This window comes from Mauremys mutica, chromosome 7 (genome assembly GCF_020497125.1).
Source record: "Mauremys mutica isolate MM-2020 ecotype Southern chromosome 7, ASM2049712v1, whole genome shotgun sequence".
Lineage (NCBI taxonomy): Eukaryota > Metazoa > Chordata > Testudines > Geoemydidae > Mauremys > Mauremys mutica.
Genome location: NC_059078.1, coordinates 129344331 through 129363587, shown reverse-complemented (window position 1 = coordinate 129363587; position 19257 = coordinate 129344331). Strand labels below are relative to the sequence as shown.

Sequence of the window (19257 nt, the reverse complement as noted above, 5' to 3'; positions counted from 1 at the left end):
CTCTGGCAAGGAGTTCCACAGCTTGACTGTGCATTGTGTGAAGAAATACTTCCTTTTGTTTGTTTTAAAACTGCTGCCTATTAATTTAATTTGGTGACCCTTAGTTCTTCTGTTACGAGAAGGAGTAAATAACACTTCCTTATTTACTTTCTCCACACCAGTCATGATTTTATAGACTCTATCATATCCCCCATTAGTCGTGTCTTTTCCAAGCTGAAAAGTCCCAGTTTTATTAATCTCTCCTCGTATGGAAGCTGTTTCATACCCCTAATCATTTTTGTTGCCCTTTTCTGAACCTTTTCCAATTCCAGTATATCTTTTTTGAGATGGGGGTGACCAGATCTGCATGCAGTATGCAAGATGTAGGTGTACCATGAATTTATATAGAGACAATATGATATTCTCTGTCTTATCTATCCCTTTCCTAATGATTCCCAACATTCTGTTAACCTTTTTGACTGCCACTGCACATTGAACATATGTTTTCAGAGAACTATCCACAATGACTCCAAGATCTCTCTCTTGAGTGGTAACAGCTAATTTAAACCCTATCATTTTATATGTGTAGTTGGGACTGTTTTCCAATGTGCATTACTTTGCATTTATCAATATTGGACAACAAAATAGCAGATGAAATTCAGTCACCCAGTTTTGTGAGATCCTTTTATAACTCTTTGCAGTCTGCTTTGGAATATCTCGTGATCCAATGTAAAGGGGGAAGGTTGAGTCAGAATGAAACAGCTGCTTTAAGGGCAAATGCTCCCCTCCTTCCTCAGTTGTGGTAGCTCTAACCAGCAGGATCATTGTGCTTTCTCTGTAGGGCAGGGGTCATGGAGGGGAACTCCACACAGGAAGGTTTAGTGACTGGCCAGATCCACAGCCCTTAACTCTCCATGTAGGTGATGCGAAAGGGCTTCATAGCCTGTAGTAGCAGAACACGTGTGCAGCTGCTCAGTGCTGAATGGTGGGGATAGTTCCTTTTCCCTTGCCATCTCTTAGATTTTTCGTGCAAAGTACAATTACTCATGCTTTGCATGAGGCTGGGAAGAAGGTCAGTATATCTGATGTCCCCTTCGCTCCATGTAAACAAGCTGGGAAGTGCAGCTGGGGCGGCTATCTAATGGTCTGAGCTGTCTGTGCTGTTGAAGCAGAGACTGATTTAGTGGGAATGTCTCCAGATGGAAGGAATTTGCTTGGTGCTGATGCAATGAATGGGGAGATTGTCAGAATGTCCTGGCTGGGTCACAGGGAAGTCCTGTCTGTAACCTCCATGACATCACTTCATCGGAAACAAACTGTCTCCTCGCTGCCAGCACACACACAAAACATGGGATTCCACACTGAGCACAAAGCCCCAGTATGCCCACTTCCAGGCTGCACAATCTGCTATGGGGGTGGGGGAGGGAGAGGGAGAGCCTGATTGTTCCTTCATTTCAGGAACTGGGGCCTCTCGGCTTTTGCCGTTACAAGCATTCTTGGGCTTGCAGGATTGCTGCCGGCTCTCTGCCCAGGGTCTCCGATGATGTGCACAGATACCATGGCCCTTATACCCTAATATCCACAGTGGTTAATAACAATCAGAGAGCCAACATCTGGCTAGCCAAGCAGCAGTAGCTCACGGTTCAGGAGGATCAGACAGTGCTGTTAATTCTGCCTTGGGACACGTGGGATCCTGCCCCACTTACACAAGAGAGAAAAAAGCAGCCTAAAATAAATTTTTCTCCATCCCAGGCCCAGGCCCCAATCACAGCTCTGAATGTAACAGAAGGGTCCATGGGCTGCTCTGGTGCCCAACGCAGTGCTGTGTGCATGTGCTTGCAACAGTCGCACGACAGAAAGAGCAGGGGTATGGAACGCTGCGTGAACGTGAGCATATGGTGATTGCTGCACCCCATCTGCCTGATTTAGAGCCACTGTGGATCTGCAGCCTCCTGAGCCACAGGTGTCACATTGTCAGGGTCTCACTGACAAACAGGCTTGTTTCTTGCAGATGATGGATTAAAATAAACTGTTTTTAAAAAATCGAATCTCATTTCAAAGACTCCAAGTGATGGTGAATCCACCACCTCCCCAGTGAGCTGTTCCAATGTGTACTCACTCTGACTGCTAGGAACTCACATTTTATTTCAAGGCTGAATTAGCCTAACTTCAACTTCCGGCCACTGGATCTTGTTATGCCTTTGACAGCAAGGTTGAAAAACCCCTTGCTATCAGATCTCTCTTCCATGTGGAAGTACCTCTGTTCTGTACTGTGCTCAAGTCACCTTTCAACCATCTCTTCAATAAATTGATTAAGTTTAGTTCCTTTAGCTTCCCATCATGAGGTTTATTTTCCAGCCCCTGGATCACTTTTGTGGCCCTCCTTTAAACTCTCTCTGGTATTTCCATATTCTTGAAGTGCAGATCCCAGAACTGGACACACTATGTTCGTAGTGGTCTTTAAAATGGTGTGTACAGAGGTAAGATCACTTCCTACTTCTACTTGATAGTCTTCTTTTTATACATCCAAGAACAACATTAGCTCTTTCTGCCATTGCATTGCAATGAGAGCTCATGTGGAAGTACCGGTAAATGTCTGCGATGACCTTCTCTGAGTCACTGCTTTCCAAGACACAGGCTCCCATCCTGTAGGACGGTGGTTCTTAAAATTTTTCTTTCGTGGACCACTTGAAAATTGCTGAGGGTCTTGGTGGACCACTTAATGATCTTTCCAAATGTTGTTTGTACTGTTAGCTAACTGTTGTAAAGCACTTTGGATAAAAGTGCTATATAAAAAAAACTTAATAATAATTAACGTTTTTTGTTCTACAAATAAAAGCACACAATTCATATTTTAATATCAGTAGTGTTACCTTTCTAATGCGATGGATGTGCCCTCTCTCCCCCACCACAGCAATCGCAGAGCTGAGGCTGGGAAGGAGGGGAGTCTCTCTCTGGCAGCCGCAGCCCTGGAGCTGGGGAAAGTCACCTCTTTCTCTGGCCGCCGCAGCCGTGCACATCCCAAATTCTTTCCACCCCCTTTTCTCACCCCACTGCCACTCCCACCTACCCCCTATTCCCCCCAAGGCTATCACCTCACTTTACATGTGCATTTTCTCCATGGTCCAGGCACCTAATTAGTGGAGCCACGCCTCCATGACTCCACTAATTAGGTGGGTGGCCCTTCATTCTCTCGTGTGCGGCCACCCAGGCGTGCACCTTAGAGGGAACTATCTGCGGACCACCTGAATGGAGCTCGCAGACCACTGGTGGTCCACAAACCAGTTTGAGAACCTCTGCTGTAGGAATAACCTGCAGTCTTAGTTCCTAGATGTACTGCATTTGGCTGTGTTAAAACACATTTGTGACACATTTACAAGCACAGTCCCTGCTCCAGTGAGATTAAATCTAAGGACAGAGCCCCATGTACTGTTCTGTTTCACAGCCATAAAACCTGTTGCAGAATCATGCTCCAGAATTTGAACTTACAAAATATTTTTAAATGAATGTGGCCCCTATAGTTGTGAATAAAATCTCCCAAACATTGTAAGAAAGTTTGAGTATAAACCAATCTTAGTTAAGCAACTGCTTAGCTGATTACCTGTACCAAGTTTCTTAGTGTTTGTTGGATTAATAATATTTGAAATTATTAATATTGATATGGGAAATTACCAAACATCAATTTAACTAGAAATTCCTTTATTAAATCAAGAAGGCCAAATGGTATTCATACATTTGCTCTAAACATGCCTAAAAAGCCTAACTAATAAGCAATATACTACCTCCAAACAGTAACAAAACATTTATAAGCATTTGAGCCACGATACTTACAAACAGGCTAAACCCAGGGGTCCTTAGACCATCCTGGTCGGTTCCAACGTGGGCAGGCAGGTGTTAGCAATGGACCCTCTAAGAGTTTACTTTTTATTCACTTTAACAAACAAGTGATGTCATGGCTGAGCACTGACTTCAGATGAAAACGAAATTGGAGACAGTTCAATCTTATTTCCAGTCTTAATCCAGATAAGATTTACAACCACCTTTCTCCCCAAGGCCTTTCCTCCCTCCTTGCTGCCCCACAGTTTCTCTGGGCTCACACAGGCTTTAACACTAGTGTGTGGGGTTGGGAAGGGCCATGCTGGCTCTTTATAAAGGTACGTCCATACTACCCGCCCAGGTCGGCGGGTAGCGATCGACTTCTTGGAGTTCGATATATCGCGTCTCATCTAGACGCGATATATCGAACTCCGAACGCGCTCCCGTCGACTCCGGAACTCCACCACCGCGAACGGCGGTGGCGGAGTCGATGGGGGAGCCGCGGACTTCGATCCCACGCCGTCAGGACAGGTAAGTAGTTCGAACTAAGGTAGTTCGAGTTCTGCTACACTATTCGCATAGCTGAACTTGCGTACCTTAGTTCGAAACCCCCCCCCCCAGTGTAGACCAGGCCTAAGTTGCTTTTCTCTTATATAAAATAATCTACAGTCACCCCCATCAGTCAGAGGCTTCTTTTTAGAAACTTCCCTTTATCTCATTAGTTATTCTTTGAACAAGACATCCTCCCTACTTCATTCCTTCTGGCCTGGCAACTCATTATTTTCAAGGCCTTCCTTCTACTTGCTACTCAGGGCCTTTCTTTACAACACAGATCTATTTCCTTAACCAAATTTAAGATCACTTTAATTTTATACTTATCCTAGAGGGTTCTTTTAATTTTGAAAGAAAAAGACTTGAGAGTTGAATTTAGTTGTGTTAAGTTTTATTGATTATCCTTAACCACAGCAACTAATAGTACAGAAGAATGTAAGACCACAAAAATAGTAGTGGACTATGATTTGGTGCAAACAGACTAGAAAGTTGGTCAATTTATAATCATTCAAGTTTTTTCAGAATGAAATCACACAATCACAATAGAAAATAACATTTATACTCAATTACTAGCTTGGGAAGGTGACTTTGTTTAGATTTTTGACTAAGAGTCCCTCAAATAGGGCCTCACTTGTGCCAATTTATTATTAACTCCAGCTGAGGAAAAACAATTCAAAACTAGGTTACAAAACAATTTGGTCAGTTACTTACATGCCAATTCACCAAGGTCTCCTTCCCTTATCTATAATAGTCAGTCCTTTATAATGTATTTCTCACAGAATGATATTCGCCCAATGTCTATCTAACACTCCTAACTACCTAAAATAAACTCCTACATTTCTTACAGATCGTCTAGACTGAGTGTTGGTGGAGCCATATTGGCCCCAGAATATTAGAGAGATCAGATGGGTGAGGTAATATCTTTGACTGGACCAACTTCAGTTGATGAGAAAGACAAGCTTTCCAGCTTGCACAGAGCTCTTGTCTCTCTCACCAACAGAAATTGGCCCAGTCAAAGATATTACCTCACCCACCTTGTCTTGGTAGAGACAGGGCCCAGTACAAAAAGCTTGCACACTTGGTCTCATTTTATGTCAATATATACCGAGAACTTAAAGACAGTATGAAACCATTAACTGTAGTAGACAGTCTATAGTGTAGTGTTTATAATCCTAGTTAGAAACAGGAACTTGTTCAGTTTTAAAGCTACTTTACAGCAGTCTTGATAGAGCTGCAAACTTTCTAATTGCACAAAACTGAGCACCCTAGCCCTGCCCCTTCCCTGAGGTGCTGCCCCCCACTCAGTACATTCCCCCTCCCTTGGTGGCTTGCTCTCCCCCACCCTCACTCACTTTCACTGGGCTGGGGCAGGGGGTTGGGGTGCGGGAGGGGGTGAGGGCTATAACTGGGGGTGCAGGCTCTGGGGTGGGGCTGGGGATGAGGGGTCTGGGGTGCAGGAAGGGGCTCCAGGCTGGGCGGTGGGGCCAAGGGATTTAGAGTGTGGGAGGGGGTTGTGGGTTGAGGCAGGGGGTTGAGGTGTGGGAGGGGGTGAGGGCTCTGGGTTGGGGCTGGGGATGAGGGGTTTGGGGTGCAGGAGGGGGCTTCAGGCTGGAGGGGATGTCTGAGGGATTTGGAGTGCAGGAGAGGGCTGTGGGTTGAGGCAGGGGGTTGGAGTGCAGGAGGGGGTGAGGGCTCTGGGGTGGGGGTGGGGATGAGGGGTTCAGGGTGTGGGAGGAGGCTCTGGGCTGGGGCAGCAGGTTGGGGTGCAGGGGTGGTGAGGGCTTCGGGCTGGGGGTGCAGGCTCTGCAGTGGGGCTGGGGATGAGGGGTTTGGGGTACAGGAGGGGGCTCTGGGTTTGGGGGGCGCTCAGGGCTAGGGCAGGGGGTTGAGGCTCAGGCTTACCTCGGGTGGCTCCCAGTCAGCAGGGCTAAGGCAGGCTGCCTGCCTGTCCTGGCTGGCACCGCGGTGCATGCGCCATGAAAGCAACCAGCAGGTCTGGGTCCTAGGCGGGGGGGCCAGGAGGCTCCATGTGCCACTCTCGCCTGCAGGCACCGCCCCCCCCCGAGCTCCCAATGGCCAGTTCCCCCGGCCAATGGGAGTGTGGAACTGGTGCTCGGGGCGGGGGCAGCGCATGGAGCCCCATGCCCCACCTCCCGCCTAGGAGCCGGACCTACTGGCCACTTCCGGAGTGCAGCACGGTGCCAGCCAGGATAAGTAGGGACTAGCCTGCCTTAGCACCGCGGCACCGCTAACTGGACTTTTAACGGCCCGGTCGGTGGTGCTGACTAGAGCTGCCAGGGTACCTTTTTGACCTGGTGTTCCGGTTGAAAACCGGACACCTGGTCACCCTAAGTCTTGACTGGAACCTGTCACAAAACAAGGATGCACACTGTAACTCTGTGGCAATCTCTAAAAAACATACCAAAGCATGTCCACTTCCTCACTAATTAGGCACTCTGTTTCAGGAAGTGGTCAGCAGACTGATTTAGGCCAAGAGACAGATTGTGTGTTACTTAGCACCAGCTCTTTGCTCAGCAGTCAGCTTTCATCTCAGTTATTGTTCAGAGCAGAAGTTGACACTTCAAACACAGACATAACTATAGTCTTTTCCCAGTGAGCTGATGGACATCCTGAACTGCTGGAAAATAGAAAGAGACCAGTTACAGGCGCCTGCCTGAGACTGGTACTTGATGTCACCAGGAGGACTCCCGGGTAGCCAGCCCAGGACCTCAGACTACTCTCTTCCAGGCTTCTTCAGCTTTCAGGGAGTGATATGCTGAAGGAGACAGACTATTTTATCCTATATCTGCTGGGTGGCCCAAGTTGATTCCTTTTCTTGGAGGTGCTGTCGTGGACCAATCAGATGGCGATCCATACTTCTTCCAAAGCTTCCAAATGTCCAGCCAAAAGGAGAGTAGTCCTCTCATCATCCAATCAGGAAAGAGACATCAGCTTTTGAATTCTTGCAACTGGAACCAGAACTTTCTAGTCTCTTTTGTGCAACACATCTTGTCACACAAGCTTGTATAAGAAAAGTTAGGCCATAGCTGTTTGTAGAACCATCTTGGGGATACCTTGGGCTGGCTTGCTCCAGACACCAACTTATCTCTGCAAGTTGCTTTCCACAGGCTCTTTTCTGGTGCATCCCTTGGCCAGTTTTGCAGTTATGCTTGCTCAAGTTGCAGTTTCTCCATCAACACTGCTAGCTGCTGAAATGTCCAGTTTAAAGTTCCTCATTCTGTATCTGGCACATATAACATTGATGTTTGATAAATTAATAGGATTTTTAATTCTTTCACTCATAGACAGGTAAAAAGGGGAAGTCAAGTTTCTTTAGCTTCACTGTCTTGCAAAAGGCTGTAGCAACACGGAATTTCTTCAGACTTATAGAAGAAATCTAGCCACTAGATCTTGAGTTTTTGTTCTCTCAGCCCTCTGTTCTGTCTTTTAGAAAAGGCCTTAATACCTGGGCAATTCCTAAATAGCAATAACTCATAGTTTTGGGCTTTAGTTGCTACAATAGCTAGTAAAGTAGTTCAGTGATGTGATCTTGAATCTACAGGGAGCCAAAGACTATAGTTCTGCGAGGTGTGAAATGTCCTATTCAGCTCTGTAGGTGTTGACTCTGAAAGACAATGATGACTTAATTTTTTTAATTAACTATTTCACTGCTGATCATTTTTGCTGAAGAATCTATTCAGGAAGTCAGGAGGGGTCCCACAAAGATTTTTTTAAGGTGTGGGAGATGACAGCATGTTTGAAGGAAAGAAAGGAGGCAGATGAGAGAGAGAGAGAGATTAAGAGTGAATAAGAAGAGGAGATGGAGTCAGGGGGACAGGTTTTGGGATTATATCTGGGGTGAAGCAGACTTCCGGAGGGAGCTGATAAATGAAGGAGTTTTGGTTCATTTGAGAATTGAGTGTATTTATGAACTTGGAATCTGCAGGTTTTGATCACAGTGAGTTTGAGGCAAGGCAAGTTCCTGGTGTGTTTTGACTGAGGCACTTCAGAAGCTGATGGAGGTTCTACATACTGGGTAGGTTATATGATTTTTGTAGAGCAGAATTTGCAGTTACAGTATCTCACTTCTGCCTGTCACAGGAGGATAATGTGACTACCCTCTGTGCACCCCCATGATGGATTAGAGGCGCTGATTTTTCAGCAGCTGGCATCTTCCTCTGCCTCAGGAACACCATGAACCTTAGTAAATGTTTGCAGACTCAATGGGCCAAATCCACACTTGAGGTACTCAGGGCCGGCTCTAGGTTTTTTGCCACCCCAAGCAAAATAAAATTTGGCTGCTCCCACCCCAGCCCTGGGCTCCCCCCCGCACCCCCCTGCTGCCCCAACCCTGGGTTCTCCCCCCCCCACCTGCACCCCCTGCTGACCCAGCTCTGGGCCTCCCCCTTCCCGCACCCCCCTGCTGCCCCAGCCCTGGGCTTTTCCCCCCCCCACCCGCACCCCCTGGCACCCCAGGCCTGGGCTCACACACCCCCCGTACTGCACCAGCTCTGGGCACCCCCCTTCTTCCCCACCAGTGCCCCCCCACCCCCTGCTACCCCAGCCCTGGGCTCTGCCCCCTCCACCCGCACCCCCTGCTGCCCCAGCCCTGGGCTCTTCCTCCCCCTCCCCCACCTGCACCCTCCTTCTGCCCCAGCCCTGGGTCACTGGTGACTTGCTCCCAGGGAAAGTCATTCAGCAGGAATTTTGGATGTGCACAGAACACAGACAGGATTGGTTCCCATATGGTTACAGAACTGGAGTAAAGTGGAACAATTTTCAGCGTGTGTGATTGGAGGATATCTGGATGCATATTATAAGACTGTCCTCCATAAATGAGAAAAAGACAAGGTGCCTTTATTATTCTTTTGTTCCACTCTTTGTTTCTATGGGGAATTTGCCAATGCAATATCACTGTCTTCCTTTTAAACAACTTAAAAAAAAAAAGCAGCAGCAGCAATGGCTGTTGAAAATAGCAATTCCAGTCCTAAAAACCACTGGGAAGCATTTCTTGCTTAATTTTATCTACTTTTTCTACAGCAAATTACAGTGGATCAGTATATTTGATTTGGGAGAAATGTAGTAACAGCTGCCCAAATTGAGCTTGAGCACTCCTGAATTTTGAGGTGTTCAAATCTGGAAGGCAGGTGCTAGATTCCCTTTCTGAATATTAGCTAAATCTGGAAAGGAAAAGACAATTTCTGCTTCCATGGCTCAGAAGTGGAAATCCTCCTAAGTGCCTGGTACTGTATCTAAAGCTGCCCAGGTCCAGCAGAGCCTCCCCGCCCTCACTTTTCATTTTAAATTCTAGTGGGATCCACGTACCTCCCTTGCTAGGCTTCAGATACAGAGGGGCACTGTCCATTTAGTCCACCCAATTCCTTCTTTGGGGGCTGCAAGGTGAGGTCACACCAGTATCCCTAAGCCAGTCTGGGGATGTCTTCTGAAGGGGATATCTGGGCCAAAGCCGTCTACTCCTTGGGCACACTTGTTCCCCATTCACAGTGCCATCCCACTCTAGCAGTGAGCTCAAGCTGCAGCATGAGGTTTCAGCTACCATACTCCCTGCTCCAGGGCTGGCTCTATAGGCAGGGAGCTAACCAAGGAACTACAGCTCCCAGGGCCCCCTGTTGGTTCTCAGCTCCCAGGCTTGATCCCTGCTAGCTGCCGCCCCTGCAAATGGGCTGCCCCAAGCAGCTGCTTGGTTTGCTGGTGCCTAGAGCCAGCACGGATGTACTCTCCATTGACTTACAGTATTCACCCATATACACCTGGTCAGAATTAGGCTCCATATGTCTTTGTCCATTTGGTCAGCCTTAGCTGTGCCAGTGGATAGACTGCAGGAACTACATGGACTCTGAGCTGTTGCAATGACTCCTTGCTGAGGAATTTCGTAGACTGACTCCCGTGTTCTCACCGATGAGTGTGGCAGCAGAGCAGGTAAATCCCTACTCATTGCTTTGGAGATGTAATGGAAGATAACCCTTTGCAATGTGGAACATTCCTAGGCTGCTAGACTTCATGTCTGCTTGGCTGCCTTTCTGGGCAGGTCACAGTCAATGGGTTCTCAGCCTTTAGATATTTCTCACCTAATCAGATAGGCTTTAGGAACTCCAAGAATACATAACATCCTGCAGGCCACAGTAACTGCACAGGCAGCCGCAAGTACTTCCCACCCTATAGAAGGAAGCCACTTGATAAGCTCCCAACCCTTTTGTTGCTGCCCAAAACAAGCGGTCCACTGGGCCATCAGTAAGCAGCTCCTCTTGTATATGCTAGTGAGGAGCTCCATGAACTCCCAGTCGCTAGGTGGGGTTCACAGGAACGCCTTCCTCATTCCCTAGCATTACCCCAAGACTCCTGGGCACCAGACTGTGTGATTGCCAGGGGTTTCCTGTCTTAACAATTAGGTGTGCTGTTTTTCTTAATAAAATGTGACTAATTATTCCTAGCTGTGACTCCCTGGATAGCCAGGGCCCACTTGATGTGAGCATGCAGAGAAAGGGGTAGCATCTCTTCTGCCATACCAAAGCAGATATATTCGTTCAGAGTTGTGCTGGTAATTGTTAGTGTGACAATTTTCCAGTGGAGGGCATCTGAACTGAAACACAGGTCTTTGGCCCAGTCCTTGGGCTTGGCTGAGCAGTTCCTGGCCCAGAACATGAGGGCGCTTATATGGCTGTGCACCATTCTTACATCCCCTCAATACTGGGACTGCCTAGGGCTTGTTTCAGCACCCCCAAAAGTTAGAATAGCCTCACTTTAAGCAGGGCATCAGCCTAATTTGAGCCCGCTGGTGACAGCCAGCAAGGACTGCTTAAGTGCCTTTGCTCTTTGGGCTATTCCATCTCTTCCAGCCTACACCCTCCTTCACCATATTGGAGGTTTCAAGGGAGTGTGGCAAAGAGCTAGGCCATGTCTACACTACAAACTTACATCAGTTTGACTATGCTGTTCAGGGGTGTGAAATCCAAACTCCTGAATGACACGGTTATACCGACCTAACTCCAGGTGTCGACAGCACTATGGCAATGGTAGGGTTTCTCCCCTTGCCATAGCTACTGCCTCTCATGGAAGTGAATTAACTATGCCAATGGGAGAAACTCCCCTGTCAGTGTAGCGGTATCTTCACTGAAGCGCTATGCCGCTGTAGTGTTTAAATGTAGACCTGCGCCTAGTTACATCTGCTCTTCACCCTCCAAGGTTTCCCGCACACTAGAGACTCATCATTTGGCTGGTTACACCAGTTTTACAGACTCTGTTCATCACCACAGGAGTGCACGGGGCCCATAGCATGAGCCAGGATGTGACCCCTTGTGCCTTGGCTACTGGCATTCAGGTCTAAGAGCAAAAATCAGCTCTTAAATGTGGACTCATGAAGGAAAGCATTACATGTTAATCAGAGTTTTGTGTGTGTTGTATCCTGCACAAAGGTCCTGTAATTCATGGTGAGTGGAGAGAGGTTCACGCTATACTTCCCCCCAATACCCTATTGGGTTATTGGATGGTTGAGCTGAATTGCAGAAGCAGAGATTGATTCCAAGTACCTGCCACCCACTCAGGTGAAGTCTCTTTCAGTACTGGCAGAGCTCCCCTTTTAAATATTAGTATGGGACTTTAGAACAGCCTTTCAGGTCATTGTCTGGGAAATGCTGGCACCTGTAACAGGTGAGTTCCTCCTCCCTCTGCACCTTCATGTTAGCACCTGCTACAAGCTCAAGGCCTGAGACCGCTCTTAAAAGCAAGTCCTGGTGCAGACTAAGCCAGGTTGGCCCATAGCAGGACATTTCTTTTTGGGGGTGTAGTCCTGACTTTTTTTTTAAGTTCAGGAGACTAGGAGTGGATGGGTCACTACAAAAAGTAATTTTCCCTCTCTTGATATTCACCCCTTCTTGTCAATGGTTGGAAATGGGCGACGGCCACCTTGATTGCATTGGCCTCATTAGCACTGACCCCCCACATGGTAAGGCAACTCCCATCTGTGCGTGTGTGTGTGTGTATTTATTTTTATATATATATATATATATAAACACACACACACAGAGTGGTTTGCACATAGGCCTCCTAAACCCAAGGTTGTGAGTTCAGTCCTTGAGGGGGCCATTTAGAGATCTGGGGCAAAAATCTGTCAGGAACAGTACTTGGTCCTCCTGTGAAGGCAGGAGGCTGGACTCAATGATGTTTCAGGGTCCCTTCCAGTTCTATGAGATAGCTATATCTCCATATTATTATATACTGCTTACTGTATTTTTCACTCCATGCATCTGATGAAGTGGGTTTTAGCCCACAAAAGCTTATGCCCAAATAAATGTGATAGTCTCTAAGGTGCCACAAGGACTCCTCGTTGTTTTTGTGAGGACAATAGCACTGAAAAGTGCAGGAACATTGTTCCCGAGCCACTAGCGTACTGATTCTGTATCACATGCAAGATGCCTTTGTTTACAGCTGGTTTTCTGGTTTGCTTGAGACATGACCAGTTTGTCTTTCCATCAATATTTAGTGGGAAAGTAGCTGTGAGCTGGGCAGGGGGCCTTGCACCCGGAGCAGGATTCCCTGCTGATCAGGGATTTCAGGTATTCATGATATTTGACGGGGCTCTCTTATCTTCCCTGAGTTCTTGGCCTATACACTGAGGGGAACAGTCCTGCTTTCCCTGACCAGTTCCCATGTCAGGGACGTCTCTGTCCTGGCTCATTTCTCTGAATGCAGTGAGGTCCTCGCGGCAGAATCACTCATCAGCCTTGCCAGCATCATTCTCGCTGATAACTAACTTGGAACCAGAAAAGCCATTGGATCCTGTTTTGTTCTGGGACCTGACCCAATGGCTGAACTGAGCCAGCAGGAGACCCTGCAAAAACAGAGACCAAAATTAGAAGCAAAGGCAGGGATGCCTGAACATCTGGGCTGGGCTCCAATCTCTGGGGTGAGGTGCTTGATGCCTGACCAGCTGGGCTGGATTCCAACATTGGGTTGGGGAGGGGGCAATGATGTACTAGCTGTGACCATGTATGACGCTGTTTCACTTATGCTGGAAGTGCAGGGTGAAAGAGCAGATCTCCGGCACTGTGGGGTTGCTGAGTTGACATGGGTCATGAGTTTACACCAACCTGTATCGTTAGGGTTTCCAAATCGACTGTATGCTCTGGGGAAAGCCCAAGTGCCTGAGTCACGTGGGCAGCAGTGGGTGCAGCACTGCCCCATACCAGTACAGGGCTGAGTGGTGTTTGCAGGGCACCGCACAGTATTCAAGAATTTAAGTGAATAAGGTGCCCCAGGGCAGCTCAAACTGGGTCAGCAGAGCACTTGCTGCTCACATGAGCATCTTGGCTTCTCCTGTACAGCTGTTTCTAGCTGTGGCAAGGAGGTGTTTCCCTACAATGGAGAAACAGCTACTGAGGGGAAGCCCAGCAGCCTCTACCTCCACAGGGGCTGCTCCACCCACAAGAGGAGGGCTGCTAGGAACCTATTGCCACTTCTGGGAGAGCGTCACAAGCCACCAGCAGGACCAACTTGACTGGGATCTGGTGGCAGAGCCAGGATGCTCCTCAGTGAGGTACTCCAAGGGGAAGAAAGGGCTGGGAGGGGAGAAGGGGCTGGTGGGGGCAGGAAGAGACAGGGCCAGGTGGAGCTGCAGAAAGGAGCTCACTTTGATTTAATGTTGTTCTATATCCACCTACAAAGGAGACAAGGTGGGATATGGGAAGGTGTCTGGATACAGCCATGGAAATGGGACAGAGGGGAGTGGGGGAAGATGACTGGAACCCAGATAGAGTCGGGGGAGGGAATGACTGGATCCAGCGTGGGAGATGGGGTGGAGGGGGAAGGTGACTAGAGATGGGATGGGATGGAGGGGAGGGTGACTGAAGCCGGTGGGGGGCTGAGAGGGGAAGATGACAGTGGAAGGTGACTGGAGCTTTGATGGGGCCGGGGCGAGAGGTGACGATGAGGGTTGCGGGGGAAGGTGACCTCGAGCCAGGATGGGGTGAGAGGGGGAAGGTGGTGATGGGAGGAAGGTGACTGAAGCTGGGATGGGGGATGGGCAGTGGGGGGGAAGGTGAGAGGAGATGGGATGGGGGGGAAGGTGATGATGGGGAGGAAGATGAGTGGAGCTGGGATGTGGAGTGGGGCAGAGGGAAGGTGACTGGGGTGGGGGGAAGGTGACTGGATGGGGGGGTGGGAAGGTGACTGGAGCCGGAAAGGGGTGAGGGGGGAAGGTGACGATGGGTGATGGGAGGAAGGTGAGAGGAGCTGGGATGGGGGATGGGCAGTGGGGGGGAAGGTGAGAGGAGATGGGATGGGGGTTGGGAGGGAGGTGATGATGGGGAGGAAGATGAGTGGAGCTGGGATGTGGAGTGGGGCAGAGGGAAGGTGACTGGGGTTGGGGGAAGGTGACTGGAGCTGGGATGGGGGATGGGGCATAGGGAAGGTGATGATGGGGGGGAAGGTGACTATGGGTGATGGGAGGAAGGTGAGAGGAGCTGGGATGGGAGGTGGGGAGGAAGGTGAGTGGAGCTGGGATGGGGCTGGGCGGGGATGGTGACAATGTGGGGTGGAGCAGAGGGAAGGTGACTGGAGCCGGCATGGGCTGGGGTGAGGGGTGATTTCAGAAGAGGCTTCACTTGGGAGTGTTGAGACCCCCACTCCGTACAGAGACAGGAAGGCTGCATATACAGCTCACAGTGAGCCCAGGTAGTGGTTGCCATGGGAGCCACAGCTTTCTGTATTGCCCGTCTTTGTGCATACTGTTTGTGTTAATGTATGTTGTGAAGAACAGGTTTGAAGGGGCTACCTGGGCCTGTTGCTGCTACCCCTGCATTTTGTTAGAATCCACATTTGGTTGATGTGGCCTTGCAGTCACGTTCTCGACTGTACATGCCAGATCCTGCCATGGCCTCTCCCTGGGCAGGCCAGTCAGACATCCTGTGCTGTGGCAGAGAGAAGGAACAGTGCTGACTGTCCCATCACCTGCAATAGCTGTGGCTGCTGCTCTGAGTGCTTGGCATGGTTCCTAACATCCACTCTTCTTTGCTGGTCACAGGTACCAAACCAAGGACATCCTGGCCTAGAAAGGCCCTGCTCATCCTGGGGTTCCTCTTTGCTTTGGCTGCGATTGCCTTAGTCGCGATGGCAGTGAGTCAGAACAAGCCACTCCCAAAGAATATTAAGGTACTGTGAAGGGGCCATTACAAGAGAAACAGCATAACTGGGTGGGGCATGGGTAGTTCCAAGACACCCCTGAATTTTCATGTCTTTCACCCACCATCTTTTGGGCCTTGCTAATTCCCTCTGTTATCTTCCTGAACCTCAAGCATTTTCTCTTCTCAATTTCCCTGTAAAAACAAGCCCATTTCTGGTGGTCTTCATAGGTAAATCTGCACTAACCCACCGGTTAGTTCCATTTGTGACACTATAGCTTCCAAGTTCGTACTCCCTTTCACAGGTGCCAGCTTCCTCCGGGCCCCCAAGGGTGCTCAACCTCCCACCCCACCTCTTCCCACGCAGATCACCCCCCCTCCCCCTCAGCACTTCCTGCACGCCTCAGAACAGTTGATCGGAGCAGTCAGGAGGCACTGGGAGGGAGGGGGAGGAGTTGATTGATGGGGCCACAGACGGACGGGAGGCTCCAGTGGGGAGCTTGCTGCCGGTGGGTGCTGAACACCGACTAATTTTTTTTCCAGGGTGCTCCAGTGATCTGCCCCATTCCTGGGGGCACCCAATACCATCAGTGTCTCTACTGATGCTCAGTGCATGCAGCTCAGAACCAGCTGTCATAGAGAAATCCTGGAGCACTGGGCCTGGGGCAAGATCTGAGGCCTGAACCAGAGGCTGTGAACCAAAGTCAGGCCATGGATTAAAGCAGATGCTCACAAGTTCACTGCCCAGTACACGACCTTGGCAAAGTTGTTGCTAGTGTACAATGCACTAGATATTGACATAAGTATATTCCAGCTAGTGCAGATCCATCCCCATTTAGCACAAGATAAGATGGTTTGACAGAATAATGAATGGGGAGGTTTTGTCCAAGATATCAGGAACAAGGGGAGGTAACAAACAAATATCATGAAACACATAAGGTGGTATATTCTTGTTTGTCATAGCCTATAAATGTCGGGGTACTTTGCCTTAATTCTTTGTTCGGCCAAGGGGACAGCAGAAATTCCTGCTGCTGACTGAACTGTTCCTTGCCATAAGGCACTCGTGTTAGTGTACTGGTAACCACCGAGGCAGGGCGCTAGAACTATGTCTTGGCAATAAACCTGGCCAAGTGCCTGTGTCACTGAACCGTGCCTATGGTCTTTCTTTATGAGTAAGATGAAAGTGTGCTGAATGAGTGGGTTGTACTCGAGGTCTGCAAACGAGCTGTCTGTGCGGAGCTGGACAGCACGCTGAAAAACACACACACACAAGTTGACTGACAACCCTGGCACTAGGCATAAGCAGACTAAACAATTGCTTAGGGCTCTGAGCAGCTCAAGGGGGATCCTCTATTCGCTTTTTATTATAAGAACTTGCCTGTTTCAGTATTGGGGAGGGGGGGGATATTTCTGCTCAGGGCCCCCAATGGGCTAGCATCACCTCTGCTGTAGCTACACTTACTAGTGCTCCCAGTAAGTGAAGAGTGCTCTTGTCCCACTGTCTGGCCCCACTGACTACTATTCACAGTGTCCCGTGCATTGGTCCAGAGATAACTGGTTTGTTTTATCCACAGTACGGGATTGTGCTGGATGCTGGTTCGTCTCACACTAACTTGTACGTGTATAAGTGGCCAGCGGAGAAGGAGAATGACACTGGGGTGGTGCACCAGGTGGAAGTGTGTAAAGTAGAAGGTAAGCCACGAGGGAGGAGGAAGGGGGGAACAGGAGGGGCGATGAGGTGATGAACAGAGAGTGCAGGAGGAGGAGGAGATGGTGAAAATAATGTAATGCTTGTCAACTGGTACAGCTTCCAACCTGCCCTAAATCACTCCTCACCTGTGTAGAGGCCAACTTGCCTCTCCTGTCTGGTTTTGTTAATGCAGAAATCAACAGTAAAATGACACAAAACTAAGCTCTTACCGTCTTCTCAGTGTGGGCTACGCCTAGATTCTGCCCTCAGGACTGCTCCATCCCCATTCTAAATCCTGTCTACCAGAGATCCACTTCCATTTCCCTCATAGCCTGGTGGGGTAAAATGCCATCTGCTGCAGTGAGTGCGCAGAATTCAACTAACTTTTGCAGCAGAGTCAGCACCTGCTAACGGGGAGGTGCAAACATCACCATCCCGTTAGACACCTACTAGCCAGAGCTTTCTATAACCTTGCAAAACAGATAAAATATCCTCAATCGAATCGCAGTGCCATAGAAAAAAATCTCTGCGGCAGAAGTGACCTCTGGGGATTCCAGAAGAAATCCCAGCAGGCTGCTGAGAAGTCACCCAGTTTTACTGACCGGAACTGCTGTATCAAGTACATCCAGGACTGGTCAATACACAGTGCATCTCTGATCACATCTACCTTATTCTCCATATAGTTGAACTGTCTAATATGCTCTATAAGAGAAGCACCACATTATCTGCATATAAACATAACTCCAGTTCATCATGGCAGCTGGTGTCTGTAGTCTGTATTCCTTGATTAGTTGTTAAACATAAGAATGGCCAAATGAGCTATTAAATAACCATATAGACCCAGACACCCAGATCATATTCAGGTTGGCAATACTTTCTTAAAGTCATCATGTAAATGGGCCTTTGTGTGATCCAGGAAGCTCTTGGCAGGGCTGGCCCTAGACCAAATGTGCTCCAGGCGAGGAGCATCTTTGCCGCGCGTCCCCCGCCCCCTTGATTTGTTAAACTTTTGAATACCTTATTTTTTACAGTTACACAATAAAACAAGGTTCACAATGTCACAGTTGGGTTCGCACTTCACTTCAGTTCATTCTTATATCTCACTGACTGGCGATGCCCCGCCCCTTAGCTATCCGCACGGGCATGGCTGACATCATTCTAGGAGGTTCAAAGAAAATGTAGTTTCCAGAAAGTCTGGAAGGTTCCACAAGATTCTACAAAGGTCCAGAACATTCTAGGAGGTTAGTGAAAAATGAATCCACATACAGAATACCTGAAACATTTTACTTCAAACACTCTATTTTCCCTTTTGTTGCTAACAACAAAAACAGCACTCCGAGCCTGGCATCCCTCACACCTGACATCCCAAGCGCTCGCCTGGGTCACCTGCCCCTAAATCAAGCCCTGGTTCTTGGTGCCAGCTGGCATAGGGCACCGGGGGTGCATAGGGTTTTACAGGAATCCCCTGGGTCAGATGTATATTAAGGTAACCAAAGAATGATATGTAAGGTCTCTGTCAAGAGCCAGAGCCCCCTGGTCATCATAATCTCTTTGAAATGCATATCCGGATAATATTTAAAGAGTTTTGTATCTATACTGGAAATTATGTTCTCATACCCTTGGAGTTAAGGCAAGTAACCATGAGATGACAGGCCTTAAACAGAGTCCTTTGAAGCAGGAGATAGCAGACATTTATCTCCTGTCTGGTCATTGTGTCTCACAACATATGCGTATGGAGCCAGATGCTGATTAGAAGATTGCAAAGTTGACAAGAAAGGGCAGTCACAGGAAAAACAATCAGCGGAGGGTGACCTGTTTATGAAAAAGAACAAAGGATGGTTCTGATATAAGTAAAGACAGCAAGAGACACCCTGCAGCCTTCTCCTAGGCAATAAGCTGACAGGTTGCTTGTCTCATAAAAAGGGATCAGAGCCTGCCTGGCTGGAAAACACTGGTGAGCAATACTTCATTAGACATGAGAGCAGCAGCAGTAGGTGAGATCAGTTGAAGCAGCCAAGCTAGGAGTGCATTCAGGAGTAGGTATCAAGGTATGTGGAATGGTGGGCCCTTTATTCTTGTATTTTC

At 48.5% G+C, this 19257-nt stretch overlaps 1 protein-coding gene across 10 annotated transcripts in view; it reads left to right on the top strand.

Annotated features, from left to right (window-relative positions):
• ENTPD1 (ectonucleoside triphosphate diphosphohydrolase 1) overlaps positions 1 to 19257 on the top strand; it is a 106874-nt gene that overhangs the window by 70180 nt on the left and 17437 nt on the right. For 9 of the 10 annotated variants that reach the window (XM_045023043.1, XM_045023036.1, XM_045023040.1 and 6 more), the window contains 2 exons: positions 15386 to 15513; positions 17057 to 17174. In XM_045023043.1, the coding sequence (XP_044878978.1) occupies positions 15386 to 15513; positions 17057 to 17174 (246 nt within the window). Of the gene's footprint in view, positions 1 to 13819; positions 13901 to 15385; positions 15514 to 17056; positions 17175 to 19257 lie in introns of those variants that run through there. The other variant, XM_045023045.1, reaches the window with a different exon arrangement.